The sequence below is a fragment of the Neurospora tetraspora genome (genome assembly GCF_033439725.1).
Source record: "Neurospora tetraspora strain CBS 560.94 chromosome Unknown B0H65scaffold_10, whole genome shotgun sequence".
NCBI lineage: Eukaryota > Fungi > Ascomycota > Sordariomycetes > Sordariales > Sordariaceae > Neurospora > Neurospora tetraspora.
The window spans coordinates 261,050-279,446 of record NW_026944392.1 but is presented as its reverse complement, the minus strand read 5'-3'; the positions used below and the strand labels follow the sequence as shown (position 1 = coordinate 279,446).

Genomic DNA, 18,397 nt, shown 5'->3' with positions numbered 1-18,397 from the left:
TATTATTCTAACCGTTTAATTGTACTAGTATATTATAGCCTAATAGAAATTAAAATATTAGCGGATAAATTATATCGCGGGTCAATAAAATAATTTCGAAACGAATTTCAGATAAATTAAAATGTCTTCCATAAATTAGTAAATTAGTTAAAAGAGAATATTAACCTAAAACGTACGGAGTACCAATCGGTTAAATAGAAGGTTATAATTGTATTATATATTTTAATATAAAAAATTTCCTAGTAAATTACTTTATACTTTTTATAAATTAACTACAGTTTTATATATTTAAATTTAAATAACATATTTCAACGGTTCGTTGATTTATACAAAAACTGTATTCATTTACCAAAGAATAATTAAATTAATCCCTATATCGAATTAAATCCTAAATATAATAATTTTAATAACTATATTAGCGCAATCGACGGTATTTATATTAGCGCCTTTATAACATCTAAATACTAAATCCAATAGCGTAATAAATATAATCGTATTACGTAAAATATATTTACGGTAATTCAGTTTAATAAATTTTTTAACTATATTCTAACAGATATAGCAAATTCGATTAACGACCCTTCGTTAATATATTAAACATTTATATAATCTTTTTATATACTACAAAATCAATATTACTTTATTAATATTAAATTCACTATACGGTAGGGGGTAATCGTCCCTTTTATAAATATTAAATACTATTTATAAAATTAGAAAATAAGAGGGAAAAAACTAAAAATCAGGAAAGAATTATATAATTTACGTTATACCTACTTAAAATCTATCGTTGAGCGTATGTTTAAATATTTTAAAAGGATATAAAAAATTAACCAAAAAACTTAAAATTCGAATATAATATAAAGTACTAGAAGGATATTATATCTACTATAATTAATATCCATAATTTCTTACTATCTTTGAAAAAAGAGAGGTTAATTAATAACAAAACTAATAAGGAAGCGATTTTCAATCTCGCTCGCGACCGCGCTAACTGGACTATTAGCGAAAATAATTCTTATCGCATACGCTATATAGCTACGTATTTAAACTAGGATTATTAGTAGTAGTAGATTTGTAATAATAATAAAGTTGATAATAACGACAATAATAACAATAACGACGATAATAGGGTAAATGAATAAAAAAGAATATAAATAAAAAGGAAGGAGGTGGAAGGAGGGGATGTTAAAAGTTTGAAGCAAATATATATAAAAATCGATTTATATAACTAAAAATTCAAACTACCTTTTTTTACTAGTTTTACTAATTTTATTATATAGAAATCAAACTAAGCATTTTTTATTAAAATCTAGCATTTTCACACACACACTCTCTACCCCTCTTTTCAATCCTCGTCTTCTCCCTTCCACTTTTAGATATACAATCACTTTACCTCACTATTACAATTATTATATTTAACCGCCCTTATTAGCCTCCTTTCTAAATAATTTATTTTAATTATTATCTCTCACCGGGTAATTTTACTTATAAACCTCTTATTAATATCCTCAATAAGTTTCTAGAAGTCCGCAACGCTTAATAGACTAGCGAAAATAACCGCCGCATTTACTATCAATTCACTCAACTCCGTAACAATATTAGAAGCGCTAACAACGCGCAATATCCTCTTTACTCTCACTAATACTAAATCTTTATAATTCCTAAAAGAAATATAATCTAAATTATTTTTACAATTATATTTCTAAATAGCAATTTTACAAACGGATCTATTATCTTCCTCCTAACTACCTTCTTAACTACTTAAACCGTTATTAAAATTACTAGAGCCATTACTAATTTAATTTCGAGCACTAGGATCTTCATCCCCGCTATTCTCTCCTACTTCTAAAATACTATACCCGGAACCTTCTCTCTCTAAAATATATCCTTATATATTTCCCTCTTACTTAAAAGGGTACTATATAGCTAATTATAATTCTTAATCTCAATATTTCTATAAAATAAGAATTTATCCTATACTTCCTTAAAAATTTAAAGTAAATTGATCGATTAATTATACGTTATACCTGAAGTTTTAATAACCGCTTTCTAAATATAAAACTTCCCTCGCTTAATATTATACTTATTTTTAATAATTTTAATAATCTAGAGGTTTCTAAATCCTAATTATTTTTTGCAATATTTTTTTAATACGTTAATTTATACGTTATTATAATTGCGGAGGTTATTAAAAAATAGGTTACCCTTACTCTTTTCCTTTTAAAACTATTTTATTATTTAATCGGAATATAATTAATACGAAAGGGTTTAATTTAATTCTATGTTTAAAATTAAAATTAACGACCTTTCTTACGTAGTTAACTAGCGGTTTAGCAGGGTCGCTTCCTAAGGGTTATTATTTAATTAAGCTAATTAAATTAATTAGGTTAATAAAAAGTAGCGCTTTATTATTAATTAATACATCTATACTAAATTTAATACTATTAATAATTTTAAAAGTATAAGGTTTATAAAATTTAATAATATTTGTAGGGGGATTAATAATTGTACTAATAAGTATAGAGGTATAAGGAAGTATAGCCGCTAGTATAGCTACAGGAGGTTAATTCTCCTCTAAATCGATTAGTAGTATTTAAGTATTATACCCTAAATATTAACTAGGTTATTAAGAGTACTAATACTAATTGGGCTCGTATTAATTGGGTTCGTACTAATTATACTAATACTAATTGTACTAGTACTAACTAGGTTATTAAAGTTCTATAGGGGGATCGCTAGTATAAAGTAGAGGGTCGCTTTAATAATCCAAATACTCTATAATTATTATACGCCGTCTAGCCGCCGGTACTACAAATAAACTAACCGTCTCCTCGTATAGATTATTAGTATTTATATTATTAATATTATCAATTTAATTATTTTAACTGGTAAAAAACGTCATTGAATAGTAAAATAATTAGGATAATTATAATATACCGAGGTATATATCTATATCGAAGGCGGTAAAGCGGATGAACGCCTGCTAACTGAATTTGTACAAATCTACTAAGTGGGCCTCGTATGCGGTACAATTGCTAGATCAACCTGCAAGATCCCCTTATTAACCCCCAGAAAAGTATAGAAATCGCTAGAAAGTCGACTCGACTTTCCGTTACCGATCACGCCCATAGGAAGGTAAAGCCCCATCGGAAGTGCTTTCTGCATCCTTTCGGTTACCCTTTGTTACTCACTTCCGCTACATGTAGTTCGTAAGAGTGTCCAATCGGTGAAGAAGGGACAGAAGTGTTGTGCTTCGCACTCGGGCCGGGTCGTGGCCCGTGGGGTCTGGACGTCGCGATATCCATGTCGATCAACTTCAAGTACAGGGCAAGTGGTTTTGGGATGGTGACCTGTTCAGTTGCGGATTTGGAGGACAGCGGATCTAATGATGTTAAGCTCACTTCATGTCTACTCCGGGTTGTATCACAAATCTTCATGCACTTTTCTCAAATACCGCAGCGGGAATATAAGGGGCGTAACAGGCCTTGTTGAGCGTTACAGGGAGTAAGGGTAAGTTGAGTTATCTCTAGCGCTGCCTCCATCATGGTTCCCCCCCTCTCTGACATACTGCTCGTTCAACTCATGTACCAATTTTCATTGGTTTGAATGTATTGAGCCTAAAATGGTCAGAGCCTTGTAAAGGCACGCAGATACCAAGTTTTGAGAGTACCTTAATAGAGGCACTGAGAGCAAGGGAGACATTGAGAGCAATGGGTGGCATCGAGAGCCAATGAGAGACATTGAGAGCAATGGCAGGGAGGCATTGGGAGTAATGAGAGGCAATGAGAGCAATGGGAGGCATGGTCCGGAGTAGCTCAGTCGAGAGAACCATGTTTGGTGCCTACGCCATGATTGCCACACCGAGTACCTTATCGAGAAGCCAATTATTCACATACTCCGCCCTATGGATGGCCACCTTTTGGAATGATACGTGCCGAAGACATAGGGCTAAAAATCCGGTGCCATCTCAAATGCCTGCATCACTGGCGTTATGTCTACTGGACTTGGTTGCATGGTAGGACCATAGATGGATATTCACGGTGTTATCCCATATCGAATGTGCCTGGGTTTAAGCCACCGGCAGATCAAGATCACTTCAGCGGAAGCCGGGGTTACAATGATCAGAAGGTTTCAGAGGTGGCCACAAAAGCGATCTTCTGGTGGTCCTGTGACCAGGTCGAGCAAGGGTTTGAGGATACTCTTGTACCCTTCCGTTCCTCTGGCCGTGCACCGCGAGATTCTCCCGAACGCCAAGTCGATAATGAGGCCATTGATAGATGGCGTGAGGGAGTACTGGGGGAAGCTGGGACGTCAAGGGTAGTTGGTAAGGGTTCGGAAACCGTCGATCCGGTTGATGCTCACACAAGGAAGAAAGAGGAACAAGGCAGGATTCCGGATTAGCTTAATTATGACCATCTGACCCTACACTTTCTTAGCCGGACTGTTCCTTCCTCCTCTTAGCAGGCGCCGGTATCGTGACCTTATCCATGCGTAGCGACTCGGAGTCGGCCTCCGACAATTCCACTTGAATTCCAAGGTCCTGGGACAAGCCGTTCGACTTGGAAAGTGCTTGGACCTCAAGGTCCAGGTTAGGCAACTGGTCGATGGCCGAGCAGATTCTCTTGAAGTGGTCGGGCATCCAATTGTCGTAAATGTTCTTGACAAATCGGTATGCCGTCCACTTCTCCTTGCCATCCATGGCCGTAAAGCTAAATTCATGAATCGGATGGCGGTAGTATTTGATGTCCTTTCCATCGATGACCGGATAGTAGCCGTAGATTCGTACCCAGTGATGGTCGTGTGAGACGGAGAACGAAACGATCTGTCGGTGGACCTCGTTCTCCCGCCCCACATTACGGAAGAGCTTGACGATTCCTTGTGCCGCGAGAGCCATGCTGTGGGCGTTCTGGCAGTCCGCAACATCCAAGTCGGATGATGCAAGCCGGCACTTTACCTCACAGGTGAGGAAGGGGAAGTACATGTATTTTGTAGCCATAAAGAAGGATTGGTCGTCGGCGAGGGGGTCGCCAACAAATGGCTTCAACTTGGTAAGTTGGTCGTTGGTGAATGCTTTTTGCCGAAACCCAACGGAATAGTCTGGTTGCGGACGAGGGATTCCAGTTAGGGGGATCGAACTGCTCCATCCCTCATTTATACTCTCGACCAAACACTTGAGGCCGGCGGAGCCGTTTGCTGCGAGAATTTCCGCCGGGGGGACGATTAAGGGCAAAATATCCCGCACTACTCTTGCCTCATTCCTATTCGCCGCGTTTCGGCATGTTTCCTCAAACAATTCGTCTCGAAATAGCGACTCGGTTGGAATCGTTTGCTCGGAAGTGAGCAACGCCATGTAACAAGTTTTACTCTCAACCGTGATCCCATCTTCGGACTTATCCATGAAAACACCTTTGGTTTCGAGCAGTGGCTGAAAGCGCGAGTCTCGGTATTGTGCACTCTTCACCTCGCTCGGCGTCGTCAGCGTCGTCGGCGAGGACAGCGCGGAGTTCGATCGCTTACGTCCAAGTGAGGGGAAGGACCGCCTTCGTGCTCGGTCGTCTTCGTACATGTCGATGTCGAACTCGAAAAGTTTGCGTGGCCAGACTCCTTCTCTTACCCAGAAACCGATTGGATCGTTTGGGTCTCTGTGGCCTGTTTCCTCGGCGAACGTAGTATCCTCAGCAGACGGTGTCGATGTTTGTCGTCGTTTCGAAGAGGGCTTGGGACTAGGACCACATGCGTCTTCGATGGCTCGCTTCCGGTCGTTGCCTTGGATTTTCTTGGACGGCGTAGTATGTGTTGTAGTTGGACTATCTTGGCCTGTTCCTTGTTAGCCATGCCTCTGTCGGCGCTTCGTAAAACATACCCTGATCCTCTGAGATACGCCTCCCTTTGCCGTCTTCCTGGGCTCGAGATTGGGCTCGAGTTTGGGCCATGGCGACGCGATAGAAGTTGGGGGGGGAGATGGATAGATTTAGTATGTACACGTGTAGCGACTGAACGTCGGGAAAGGAACAGGCAACAATCCACGATGACCAACCATTACGCGCGCACCGCGATCATTTGAAGCGCCGCGCCAGAATGCTGCGTGGAGAGAGACCATCAGAGGTTAGATTGTGAAAGTGAGTGGCATGGAGCTAAGATCCTGGTAGGCAACAGAAGTGGCCCAAGCGTTGTGGGCCCGGTCCCAAGCACGGCCTCACATTTGTTATGGGTAGGGAGTTAGTGCTGTTTGCGGGTGGTCCCCATACAAAACTCCACACACACTAACCAAGTCATAGTGTACGGCCCAAAAGTGCACTTTCCGCCAGCAAAAAAGGTGTTGGACCTAACAGAACTTTGCGCTTTTTCTGTTAGTGCACTCTCGTCCAAGAACAACGCGTTCGCCCGCTTCCTCACCACCAGATATCAATATTTATACCTCGATTTCAAGGCAAACGTTGGTGCAACCCAGTATCCAGCTTCTACACAGGCCACAACCCAGGATCCAGCCTTTCATCGCCCGGGGATGGAAAGGCTACTTTGCTGCCTCCTCGAATACTAGTTCCTCCGAGCCAATCATCCTTCGCCGCCACAACTGCTTACACTACCTCTAGATGCCATCGTACCGCAGGAGTCAAGGTTGTGGTTTATAAAGGATCGGGCTGCCCTGCGAATATGCTTCATGGACTTGCCCTAAAAAAACGAACCAGAGTTTCCTCCCCTCTTCAATGACTCTTCCTCGTCACTCTCCAACACAACATGAAAACCAAACCGTCACTATACAAAGACACCCCTTCATTACATTCCACCCCCTCACTCCTCTGAATCATTGCTAACCGTACTCGTCCCACCCCCCTGCGCCTCCGAAATGACCTTGGTCCTAACCACCTTCCCCTCCGCGTCCACATAAATCCAGCTAATCGCCTCAATACCTGGGAACGGCTTATACTCGTACTGCAGCTCAAACTCCTTCACCTTCCCATCAACCTCAATGCTCCTGTTATGTCCATTAAAAGTCATGTCATCCTTATAATACCCGACCACCGTCCTCGACTGCTCGTTCCCGTCATTATCCAGATACTCATCAAAGATCTCGCCATTCTGATCCAACCGGCGATTGCGATGTCTGTTTCCCTGATAGTCGTTGACGGAGTAAAGGATGTTGTGCTCCAAGTTGTAGTTGAAGGGATCGTGGTCTGCTCCGGAGCTGTGGCCACCGGTGGCGGGGACGCGCTTGGATAGGTCATGTTCCGCCGCACCAGCATCAAGCGGCACATCCCTAGCCTGCACATTCCCAGCAGCACTACCCGCCGCATCACCACCACCACCACCACCACCACCACCACCACCAACAACATCCCCAACCCCATCCACAATCTTCCCCACCCCTTCACCAAGCGTAGCAATAATCGGATTCAAATCAATGCTCCTCAACACATCATCCACCATAGCCACCACATTTTCTAGTCTGGCCTCCAGCTCGACCTTGGCAGAGACATTCTCAATCCTTAACTTGACTCGATCAATACTCGCATCCACGCCCGCGCTAAAGTGCAGCAAACTCAAAACCTTGGCGTCCAGGTTCACTTTGGCCGTGATGTTGTCCACCTCAATGTCGATCAGGCCGACGGAGACGGAGGCGTTGAGGTAGACGTCTGGGTCCTCGGGCAGGATCAGGTCATCATCGGAGCCCGTGTTGGCGGTTTCGTAGATGGCGGACTCGGGGTCGCCGCGGTGGGTGAGGCGGTAGCCTATGTAGCCGCCTTCGTCGGTGTCCTTGTCTTCGTCTGTGTTTTGGGACAGGACGGAAGGGGTGAGACGGGAAAGAGCCAGGAGGAGGGCAGATGCCCGGAGGAGGGAGAGGGGCATGGTGGTTTGGGGCCGCGATGCGGTCTTGGTGAGCGATGGAGTGAGTGAGGAGTATCGAAGCTTCAGCTCAGTGGGCAGGCAGTCCTGACTGGCTGGATACCGTATGATGCCAGCTGCGTGAGCTTTGGTTGGGTTTTAAGAGCTCAAAGGACCAGCGGAAGTGATGGAGGCCAGAAAAAATGAGATCCAGACCTTCGAGACAGAAGGTTGGAAAAGGAGATGCGCCGGGTTGAAGTCGTGAAAACTGATGAGAACCGGGATAACAAGAAAGATGGATATCACCTGCAATCACGTCTCAAATCCGGATCATGATCGCGTCCATCACCCAAATCACGTCTCCATTGCCGACTGGAATCGCATAAACAACACGAACCATTAACACCTCCCTCATATCGACGAGGTTATTTCCAAGGCAGTTCGCTATGGTCGTTCCACTAACCGTTACTCCACAGACGCTCATTGCCTTGGAAGCAAACCGGCATAGTAGCATCGTACCGTTCGAGAATCGGCCTAATGGGGAAGTAGACCGGGGTTGACGATCATGCAACCAGTCAAGGTCAGTGCCAAAACAGGAACAGGTAGGGACGGACAGGGGCAATCTGGGGTCGGATATAGAGGACCCCTGTCTGATATTACCAACCTTCGGACACGACGATAACCAAGGTCATTGTCAAGATCACCTTCTTGGGCAGGATGTGATTCGGTTCGCGTTATATCTCATTCGCTTTGGGAAGAAAGGACTGCCTGTGATTCTTGCGTCAGCTTTGTTGAGTCTTGAAAGCTCTCTCCCAGCTCGTCAAGTTCTTCTTTCTTCCTCGCTTCCAGAGGCGGGTGGACTTGCTCTTGCTCAACTCCTCAGTGCTCATTCCTCTCTCCATCGGAGTTGCTCATCACCACTTCAACTTCACTCTGATCCCGAACAACAAACCTCACTCACCTCAAGCCCACACTCGGGCGAATCAAGACAACATCATGAGGTCCCTCCTCACCACCACCCTCCTCCTCCTCCTCTTCGGGCTCCTCTTCACCCTCTCAGCCGCCCAAGCCCAATCTTCGCCCTCCTCCGCCGCCAGCGCCGAACCAACCTCAACAGCAGCCGCCACCTCCGCCTCCGCCTCCATCCCACCCACCTCCACGTCCTCCACCCGCCCCTCCGGCACCACCACCTCCTCCCGCCCTTCAGGCACAGCCACAGTCCCCGGCCCCTCCGGTACCAACTACGGTCCCAAAGGCCCTCCGGACGTGCTCCTCCGCGTCCCCGAGCTACACGTCGGCCGCATCGAGCTAGACGTCGACAACCTCCGGGCCGAAGTCAACTTAGCCGCCGAAGTCGCTTCTTTGGTGACGCTCAATGCGGGGGTGCAAGTGGGGATAGATAAAGTGAACATCACCATCGCCGACGTGGACGCGCAGCTGGACTTGGTAATTCGATTGGGGAACTTGGTGAAGGTGGTGAACAGGACGTTGTCTACTCTCGACTTAAACCCGGCGCTGGTGAACTTGTTGGACGGCGTCGTGGATGCGGTGGACGGGGTTATTGGTGCGGTGGATGGATTACTGGGGAGTATAGTGCAGGGGGATAGTAAAGTCAATTTTCTGATTGATAACCTGGGAAACATCGTGCAGGAAGTAGCCGGCGTGGCGGGCGAGGCGACGAGCACCATTGTGGGAAGTTATTTGAAGAATATGACGTTTACGGGGGCGATTAAGGATTTGGGGAAGGGGTTGACGCAGAAGACGTATAAGTATGATGCGCTTGGGAGCTTGGTGAACGTGGTTACGAATGCGTTGGGGCAGGTGGTGCAGGCTGTTGTTGTTGGTGCTGGTGGGGGTGGGGGTGGTGGAAGTAGTTCGAGTTCGGCGGTGCCAAGTTCGACGAAGGCGGCGAGTTCGACGGGGACGGCGGGTGTGGTGCCTACTTCGACTTCGACGGCTTGAGATGGGATGACAGATAGGAGAGTTATTAGATATGGGAAGTAATGTGAGAGCTGATCAGTTGATGATAATCGGAATCCGATGCGTGAGCTCCCTTCATCATGAAGGCAGCGGAACCTCTCCTACAATCTTCCACTCCCCTGTCCCTGCACTCCCACTCATCCTCGCCTCCACAAGTTTCCCCCCCTTCTGGAAGAAACACCTATTCACCTCCTCCGAGTCCTCCTCAATCGGAACCTCGTTCCCATTCTGATCCTTGTCGATACTCGCCATCAGCACACAGCCGATTTCCGTGTCTTTGTCCAACCCCTTTAGCGCTTCTGGCTCGGACGTCTTCCACGTTACGGAACCGTCTCCGGACCCGGAGAAGGAGGTGTAAACCATCTGGATGTTAGAGTTAGAGTCGAGGTAAAGGATGTATGTGTTGGGGAAGTGGGAAGGAGAGGAGGGACGACTGGTGACCCAGGCGGTGAGGGGGGCGCCGTTGGGAGGGTTTATGTTAGAGGGAAAGACTGCGCCTTGTTAGTACCAGCAGAGGAAGAATGGATGGAAGGACACGTACTAGAGCTGTTGAACCAGGGGCTAACGGCGTCCACCCTAGAATCAGGACCAAGATTAAGGACAGCAGCGGCCAAGCGACCGCTTGGCTCCTGGTAGATCAGGCCGTATCCTCCAGATGCTGAATAGTTTGCCCAGCGGCTAGAGATGGGCGCCATGGCGAGTCTTGTGCCGGGAAGGGCCATTATCCCCGTCATCCTATTGAGCCAGTGGAGCATTACCACTCGGGCCTGGCCCAGCTCACCGCTCGGATCTTGGTATACCGCCGCGGGGAAGTAGCTGGTTGTGCTTGAATTGGCGAGGGCATTAAGGGACAAATTGTTGAATTCATCGTCGTTACTGATAGCAGGATTATTGTTCTCGTTAATCACCCTTCCCAGTACTGTAGGGCCGGCACCGATGTAGGTAAGGATGACATGCGGCTGGAGACGTGTTAGCAACTAGAAATGGTCCCGGCTGTGGTGCTGAACATACTCTTACGAGGTTGCCTAGACCATTAAGAATAATGGTGGCGGTTAGATGGGTGTTTCTCCTCAGACCAGTTATGGTGTTGACAGGCTTTCCCCACGAGGAACCGTCGTACTTGATGTAGTAGACATCGTTGCTCTTGTCCTGGTAGAAAAGATAGAGCCCAACGTTGCCCTTATCATTCCGCCAACTGGCGACGGTCAAAGGTGAACCTGAACGAATAACTCCGGCGACAGCAGCAGCAGATGTTGAAGTGGCCCCTCCTCCCGTCGTTGTTTGTGATGGACTCGGTATTGTGATCGAAGAGCCGCCATCACCACCGGTATCAAGACCCGGAGCCGTGCTTGATTTCGAGTCCCTTGCTGCCTTACTCCCAACCACTCCGCCGACAACAGCAGCGACTATGACGATAACCGCAAGTACACTCCCCAGTATGATCCATAATCGCTTTCGGCTCGGCTTGGCGCCGGGTTGAGGGTCGGCGACTTCGGGTGCTTGACCAGCATTGTATTTCCACTGGTTGACCAGAGCCGTCGTGGGACTGAGTTCCTTGCCCACTTCCTCCTGTCGAACCTCGGGCCAATGTTGTGTATGCTTGAGTTGTTCCTGTGGTACGACCTCGAGACCGTCGGCCCAGTTTGGGGACTGGTCTGGCCCGGGTTGCCCCTGCGCATGTAGTTGTGGTTGTCCCTGGTTATATGGTTGCTCCTGGGGATATGGTTGCCCCTGAGCATATTGGTATGGGTGATGGGTAGCATGATTCGGGACGTAGTAGCCCTCGCCTGGTGGTGGTATTTGATGGGCCATGGTGTTGGGCCGGTTAGTGGCTAGTGTCTATGCTCTGAGCACGGTGAAACTGTCGAGACATGGAGAGCGAGAAGAGATCATCTGGCTGGAGCGCGCGCGAAGCTCTTGTGGGGAGTCGCCATCTTAAGGGTTGCTGCCGCGCTGTCGGAGACGGGGTCGATGAGCAGTGTCTCTTGGGTGGTGTTGGGTGGTGTTGGGACTGGGGTTCGCCAGATTAGCTTCATTTTAGCGTCTTTTGGGCGGCCGGCCCCAGTAAGCACTTGTCCCCAATTGTCATTGTGGTCGTGGTCGTTGATGTGTGCCGCAGGAGTGCAGTACCGAGGCGCGTCGAGACTGGAGGTTGTTGGTTCCGTCGTGTCAAGGGGGATGTTGGGAGTCCATGGGAAGAAAAAGGATGAAGTTGGGAAGAGAAGCGAAGGACGAATGACGACGGGAAGGTGAGGTGACACGGTCCCTGGACAGGTGCCATTCAGGGCTGTGCATTGCGGCACAGGTGGCGGCCAGCTGAAGCGCTACGTTAGCCGCGAGTGGCAGAGTCAATTGGTCTCGACAACAGCAGCAACTGAATGGAAGATCAGAGCTCAGCCCTTTCAGGCTTGTTAGCCGCCGATATGATCCCTGTAGCTCCACCACCCATGCGCTGTAAGTCGGTCTCCACTCGCGTCCCCTCAGCCAAGCATTTATGTGGGCAACCGTCATCCTTCAACACCAACGGCCTGGGCGGCCCAAGTCGCGATGAAAACAGGTTCATCCCATCATTTTTACCCCCCTGGCGGGCCAGGTATAGACAAGATGGGATGACGAGATCCTTGCCTCGGCTGTCTTGGTCATGATCACAATCGCAAGTTTTGGTTGCGCAACGTCCCCTCTATATTCTCTTATATTCTCCTCTAAACGAACAGTTCTAGCGGTATGTCATCAATCCGGTCATGATAGTCGTCACTCATTATTTACTTCAACTTCATCCTCCTCCTCCGCCGTTTGTCTAAACATCCGCAATGAAGTCCGACCAAACAGTTGGACCATTTCACTCCATCCTACCCAAACGATGACGGCGGGTATGAAGCATTACCCCACGACGACGCTCCCGTCGCTCCCGTCGCTCCCGTCGCTCCCGTCACCGACATCGTAGACTGACCCCGGCCATAGCCCGTCCCAAAACCTCCCGTAGTCCCTGTTCGCGCCGGACCTGGCACTGCCCCTTGATTCGTACAACTAACGTGCTGTTGAGCCTGTTGACCCTGTTGTGGTGGCCACTGCGCATTCCCCCCCTGGATTCCACTTTGGGTATACCCCATACCTGGCCCTGGCCCTGCTGAAGAATCTGAATTGGACATGGCGTTCGACGGTAACCTCGAGGCGATCGTCGGCGACGCGGAAGTAGATGGCAATGACATAGACTGCGACTGCGATTGCGCCGTCTGTCTCCTCGCGGTCGAGGTTGATCGTCCGTTGAGATACCCTCCGAATGCAACTCCGGGTTGCTGATGGTGTTGTTGGTGTTGGTTCAGCGGCATACCGGGCGGAGAGATTGTTAGTGGCAGTGGCGGTGGCATGGGCGGCGGGACTGTCATGCCTGGGCCGGAGGTCGCCGTGGATATGGGGACTTGTGTGGTCAACGGTGGTACGGCTGATGGTGGCAGCATGTTCAATGCGTGTCCTTGTCCGGGCATCCCCGGCCCCGCTCCGGGTCCCGGGCCCACGATTCCCGGAGCTGGTCCCGGTCCTGGTCCTGCTCCTGTCGGCGACCGCCCCGTAGAGCCCATCTGCACTGGACTATGCGTGTAATTCTTCGCTTCCGGATCTCCGGTTCCCTCCCTCATACCCATTGTCATCCCTCCGGGCATACCCAACCCGTGCTGGTGTTGCCCCTGTGCTGGAAGTATCCCGCCACCACCCATGCCCACTCCCACTCCCATTCCCATTCCCATCCCCATCCCCATCCCCGTCCCCGTCGCAACCACCGGATACGATCCCCCACCCCCATGCCTCCTCCCATCCCTCTCCCTCCTCCGTCCCCCCTGCCGACTCCCAACCCTCAACCTCCCCACCCCCATCCCCAAACACCTTTCCTCAACCTCCTTCACATCCATCCCCATCCGATCCGCCAACCCCTTCCACAGCTCCTCTCTCATCCTCACATACTCCCCCGCTATCCTTGCCAATCTATCTTCATCTACTTCCTCTTCTGCTTGCTGTTTTTCTATGAGGCGTTCGTGCCGCTTGCGGCATGCGTTGGCGGTTTTGCCGGGGAAATGTAACCGCTGAAGCTCGGACCAGGGGAGGTGGGAGGCGCGGGAGGAGAGGAGGAGGGAGTCTTCGCGGGGGGTCCAGGAGGTTGTTGGGTTGTGGTTTGGAGAGCCGGGGCGTTGGTTGTGTGTGGGTGGATTTGGTGAGGCTTGCGATGGTTGGTGGTGGTGGTGGTGGTGCGATTGGCTTGGTGGTTGATGTTGTTGTTGTGGTTGCGATTGCGGTTGAGGAGGAAACTGGGTTGGGTGGGGGTGGGCGGTGTTCTGGTTGGCGATAGTGGGGCTTTGGTGTTGTTGTTGTTGGTGTTGGTGTTGACGGTGATGCTGTAACGATTGGTGCTGTAGCGGCTGTTGCAGCGGTGGTTGATGGTGCTGATACCCTGTCAGCTGAAAGTTTGGCGCTGAAGAGGGGCTGCTGTTGTGCTGATTCGGCCCCTGCAAAGGCGAGTCAAAAGACTGTCCGTAAGTCGACGACGACGACGGTGATGATTGTTGACCGAAATTCCGAGGTATTGTCCGTGGGGTCGATGTTGTCGTTGTCGCAGGAAATTCGGACCCATATTGAGGGTTCATCATTCCCGAAGCTCCGGGCCCAGACCCGGTGCCGATCCCGGTGTTCGGACCGTACCCAAAATTCTGCGGGGCCGCTGATTGTTGTTGCGCCGGTGGAACCCCGGATGTCACCCCCGCTGTGCTCACTGACCCGGCAGGGTGATACATCCTCCCCGTACTCCCACGCCCACTACGGCCGTGATCTCCACCATGGTTGTTACCGCCACCGCTCCTGTGAGCACTGCTCAGATACGGTTCCGACCTCGCCACGGCTTGGTATCGAGGGTGTGATGGTGGCTTTGGCATGGCAGTTGTTCTGTTTCGGGACCGTCTGTGGGGGGATGTATGCTGAATCTGGGCTGCTGTAAGGTGATGCTATGCTATGCTATGCCGGTGTGCCTGGTGATTGCTTGGTGCTGATGCTTGCTGTAGTGTAGTGCAGTGTGATGACATCGGCAGTGCCAGAAGGGTGGTCCAGGTGGTGCAAGCACAAAGCACAAAAGGGGTGTGACTGTGATGGTGATGAGTTCCAAGCCGTCTCAATATTCCGATTCGCCAGTCGGATAATAAACGTTTGTCTGGGACGGAAGCATCCCTGCTGTGCCTTTCTGTCTGGAGTTTTGAGTTTGCTTGTGTCCTTCAAAACGGTCTGCGATATGCGACCAACTTGGCGACCGGAGGATCAAACACTTTCGTACGGGGTAACGGCGGCCAGGGTTATGACCGTTTTAGGTTTGAGGGTGTTCCCGGTTGAGGTTGAAAGAGACGATAAAGCTGGGGTCCAAAGTCAAAACCTCGTAGATCCGGGGAGGGAGAAGACAGGAAGACACAAGGGTTGTTTACTCTCATGAGATAAAAGAGAGCGTCAGCAGATCTCGTGGACAACAACACCAACCCGACTCCATGGTCCAATGTCCACCGGCGGCAACGAAATGCTCCCAAAACACATCAAGGGAAATTGAAAGTGTTTCAGATATCAAGTGTTTCAGATAGTTGGTCCCGGGATTCTGCTTGGGACAAGCTACGATATGTTGAAGGGACCCTATGAGGCAACCGCCATGTGGACTGCAATGTGGACGCAGACGCACTTCCCACGCACATGCGAGCAACAGGTGGCATAAGGGTACACCGCATACAGGTGGCATAAGGGGTTGCATTTGTTGTACATGTTGCGGTTGAGAAGCCATCTCAGCCTATGATGTTGATCAATAACGCTACTGCATCGTGAGATTTGAGACATGCACCGCACCGTGGCAGCATGACAGTTGGCATCCCAAGGGTCATTTTACTCTGCAGCAGCGGATGAAGCGATGGTAACCTGATCTGCATGTACTGCTGTTAGTGAACAGAGGGGTTGCGCAGCCGTTCACTAACAGCCAAACATCACGGCGCTATCGACACTTGACGACACTTTTCGGGATGCCAACCGCGACAGGGACAAGAATCATGATCAAGATTATCGCTTGAAGAGATGGATTGGCTGACAAAGCAGGGGAAACATCACGCAAGACTCGATTAAACACAAATGGGGACCTTGGTTCATTCGGCCATCTAGGTATACCGGCAACGGCGTCGACGTCAGCCGCAATGCCCTGAAAAAGACCACCGAACTCGACACTCTATACCAAGTCCACGGCTGTCTCTTTGACGCCCTCGAACTGCTTCCCATCCTGCACCGCAAACCAGCCAACGCGGTGAAATTTGCCCTTTCCATCACGGGTAAGCAGTAATCCTTCATGCGTGACAACGAGTAAGCACCAAATGTTCGCCGGTCTTGGATCGCTGGGAAAGTCGAAATATCCAAGAGCGATATAGGTGGGTTTCGCCGTTCCACTTGTCGCTAGCGCCGGCGCCGGTTTCGCACTCGGTGCGGGCTTCATTGACTCCAACATGATCCCCTCCGGTCTCAGTCCCGTCTTCTTCACCACGTTCGTGCAGCGAACTTCAACGGCTCTGCCGAAGATTTGTAGCTCGAGCGACGGCATGTACAACACATCCGGGTTGCCTACCACCTTACCCGCCGTCCACAACCCCTTCGGATCACGCGGTCTGATGCAATTGTTCTGTGGGTCAATCCACTTTGACTCGATGCGCGGGTTGGTATCCCAGAATACCTGACCGGTCACATGTGCCCAACTCCATGAAGGTGCACGGATAACGGGCTTGCCGGGGGTTTCGCCAGGGCGTTTTGTGAACGGGGATGCTAATGGCTTCTCGATGGGTAGAAAGTGTTTGCGACTGGTATAACTCCATCTAGACTTCCACAACAGTCCCCTTGGCATATCGCATTCCCATAATCCGGCCAGGTGTCTTGCCTTCAGGACGCCGTGCGTGATCAGCGCAACAGACACGATGCAAGCAAAAATGTCGTGCGGCTCTGTCAACGCTCGGGGAGTAAAGCTAACAAGCATTTGATACCATCTCCTCAAAACTTCGGGTTTGGTGCCTGGATTGAGAAAGGTGAGGGATTGTTCCCGCTTGGAGGTATCGATATCTACACATCCGTCTTCGTACCGCGTGTGTAAGCGGCATTGGTATGACACCTGATCTTCCCCAAAAATAAGGGAGCGGTTGGAAAGAAGGGCTTCTTGGAAGCACCAGCCTCTGGTATCTACGGGCCCGACAGATTTTCCGCGTTGGATTGTTAGGTAGACAGTTCCGAGATCTGGGCCCTCGCCGGTATGGAGATGCGGGCCGGCTTTCATGGGGACTGGCTTTGGGTGTTTTTTGGTGGTCAGGTAGTTGTTGGTAAGGAAGCCAAGCCCGCTGTCGGCAGACCGGCCGGCGATGATGGTCAGTTCGGCGTTGCCGTAGACGGAGGCCATGCGCTTGGATTCAGATTCCCAGTCTTTCTGATTTCCTTGGATGATGCAGAGGGCGTCTATCCAAAGGTAGCGGATCCCAAGGAGACGGGTGAGGTCGATGGCCTCGATATGGGTCTTGCTGAGCTTGGATTCGGGGAGGAACTTGAGGAAGTCGGCGAAGTTCTTGTCGCTGAGCATTGCTTGGGTACCTCTGCCCCAGCAGTAGGACAGAGCCGTGTACGGCTGCGGCTGCTTGAGGTCCTTGGTCAAGACGATCCGAGTGACCCTCTTGGACGCTGGCAAGGTCTGATCTCCAACGTCGATGACCCTCGTAGGCATCTGTCTCGCCCCAGGCGGGCATGCCTGATTGCAAACTCCATGTCCCTTGCGACAAGCCGCCAGCGTCATCTTCGCAAAGGTTGCATGATATTCAGGGTTATGGGAACTGGTGCTGTATCTTCCCGCAAACAAGGCGCCTGCGGGGGTGGCAGGGTCAGCAAAGACGGCCACATGGGTTTGCAATTTGGTTGAAGCGTCATGGCCAGCGGCTGAGACAAGGACGCCGCACGAGAGCCAGATCTGGTCGGGGACGCTGGCCGTGCCTGCAGGATGCCATTCGCCGCGAAGGTAGATGTTGAAGTCGCCGTTGTCGCTGGATTTGGTTGCGTGGGCGGGAAGCTTCTTGGCTTGACAAGCTGCGATGTCCTCTTTGCTGCAGCCGCGTTGAACCTGTGTCCACCACAAGTTGCAGCTCTCGCATTTCTTGGCCGATTGGACAAGGGAGTTGAGGTCAGGGTGGAAGACCACATCGTCATTGAAGAGATCATGGAAGCTCAGGGTCGAGCACTTGGAGCAAAGGGTGAGAGCCATCGTGTTGCCGTTGATGGAAGCCGGACAACCGCAGCGGAAATACGGCGGTTGTTGAATCGTCTAAAAGTCCATTGTTTTTCTTCACCTTCTCGCTAGGTGTGATGGTCATCGATGGTAGTCGATATGCACGGGAAGCTGACGGCGTCGCAGCCCAGGTCTTGATGGTTGGTAGCGCCGAGCGCGGCCGCGTCTGGCGTCTGTAGCTGCGCCTCTGACAGATGAGGTTGGCTAGCCCAACGCGTCGCGCCTCTCTTATCGGCCATCATTCCGCGGTTGTCTCGCTTCCGGTGTTGTCTTCCATTT

General features: G+C 49.9%; 7 protein-coding genes across 7 annotated transcripts; 2 read left to right on the top strand and 5 right to left on the bottom strand.

Annotated features, from left to right (window-relative positions):
- Positions 1-4,435: 4,435 nt before the first annotated feature.
- B0H65DRAFT_436873 (uncharacterized protein) lies at positions 4,436-5,569 on the bottom strand (the record flags this gene model as incomplete). The annotated part of the gene is made up of 1 exon (XM_062825267.1): positions 4,436-5,569. The coding sequence occupies one exon, from the start codon at positions 5,567-5,569 to the stop codon at positions 4,436-4,438; it is 1,134 nt and encodes a 377-aa protein (XP_062676708.1).
- Positions 5,570-5,681: 112 nt separating this feature from the next.
- Positions 5,682-6,122, top strand: B0H65DRAFT_76199 (uncharacterized protein). The gene has a single exon (XM_062831375.1). It carries the CDS (start codon positions 5,795-5,797, stop codon positions 6,065-6,067), a length of 273 nt encoding a protein of 90 aa, XP_062676707.1. The 5' UTR covers positions 5,682-5,794; the 3' UTR covers positions 6,068-6,122.
- Positions 6,123-6,669: 547 nt separating this feature from the next.
- On the bottom strand, positions 6,670-8,175 carry B0H65DRAFT_565852 (uncharacterized protein). Its single transcript, XM_062830300.1, has one exon. It carries the CDS (start codon positions 7,849-7,851, stop codon positions 6,796-6,798), a length of 1,056 nt encoding a protein of 351 aa, XP_062676706.1. The 5' UTR covers positions 7,852-8,175; the 3' UTR covers positions 6,670-6,795.
- Positions 8,176-8,582: 407 nt separating this feature from the next.
- B0H65DRAFT_76184 (uncharacterized protein) lies at positions 8,583-9,995 on the top strand. Its single transcript, XM_062831374.1, has one exon. It carries the CDS (start codon positions 8,824-8,826, stop codon positions 9,787-9,789), a length of 966 nt encoding a protein of 321 aa, XP_062676705.1. The 5' UTR covers positions 8,583-8,823; the 3' UTR covers positions 9,790-9,995.
- B0H65DRAFT_76111 (uncharacterized protein) lies at positions 9,838-11,729 on the bottom strand. Its single transcript, XM_062831373.1, has 3 exons — positions 10,819-11,729; positions 10,349-10,766; positions 9,838-10,298 (listed from the first exon to the last, which is right to left on the bottom strand). The coding sequence occupies exons 1-3, from the start codon at positions 11,617-11,619 to the stop codon at positions 9,886-9,888; spliced, it is 1,632 nt and encodes a 543-aa protein (XP_062676704.1). The 5' UTR covers positions 11,620-11,729; the 3' UTR covers positions 9,838-9,885.
- On the bottom strand, positions 11,697-14,931 carry B0H65DRAFT_565842 (uncharacterized protein; the record flags this gene model as incomplete). The annotated part of the gene is made up of 3 exons (XM_062830299.1): positions 13,469-14,931; positions 12,920-13,385; positions 11,697-11,952 (listed from the first exon to the last, which is right to left on the bottom strand). Exons 1-3 carry the CDS (start codon positions 14,724-14,726, stop codon positions 11,697-11,699), a joined length of 1,980 nt encoding a protein of 659 aa, XP_062676703.1. The 5' UTR covers positions 14,727-14,931.
- A 1,032-nt stretch (positions 14,932-15,963) lies between these two features.
- On the bottom strand, positions 15,964-18,345 carry B0H65DRAFT_75817 (heterokaryon incompatibility protein-domain-containing protein). Its single transcript, XM_062831371.1, has one exon. It carries the CDS (start codon positions 18,092-18,094, stop codon positions 16,040-16,042), a length of 2,055 nt encoding a protein of 684 aa, XP_062676702.1. The 5' UTR covers positions 18,095-18,345; the 3' UTR covers positions 15,964-16,039.
- Between the last annotated feature and the right edge of the window lie 52 nt (positions 18,346-18,397).

Bases quoted from the DNA above. Each gene is read 5' to 3' on its own strand.
- B0H65DRAFT_76199 (XM_062831375.1), top strand. From the start codon at position 5,795: ATGTGTTGTAGTTGGACTATCTTGGCCTGTTCCTTGTTAGCCATGCCT.
- B0H65DRAFT_565852 (XM_062830300.1), bottom strand. From the start codon at position 7,851: ATGCCCCTCTCCCTCCTCCGGGCATCTGCCCTCCTCCTGGCTCTTTCC.
- B0H65DRAFT_76184 (XM_062831374.1), top strand. From the start codon at position 8,824: ATGAGGTCCCTCCTCACCACCACCCTCCTCCTCCTCCTCTTCGGGCTC.
- B0H65DRAFT_76111 (XM_062831373.1), bottom strand. From the start codon at position 11,619: ATGGCCCATCAAATACCACCACCAGGCGAGGGCTACTACGTCCCGAAT. The intron at 10,767-10,818 runs GTATGTTCAGCA...ACACGTCTCCAG, and splicing joins GTCTAGGCAACCTCGTAAGA to CCGCATGTCATCCTTACCTA. The intron at 10,299-10,348 runs GTACGTGTCCTT...AACAAGGCGCAG, and splicing joins CCCCTGGTTCAACAGCTCTA to TCTTTCCCTCTAACATAAAC.
- B0H65DRAFT_75817 (XM_062831371.1), bottom strand. From the start codon at position 18,094: ATGGCTCTCACCCTTTGCTCCAAGTGCTCGACCCTGAGCTTCCATGAT.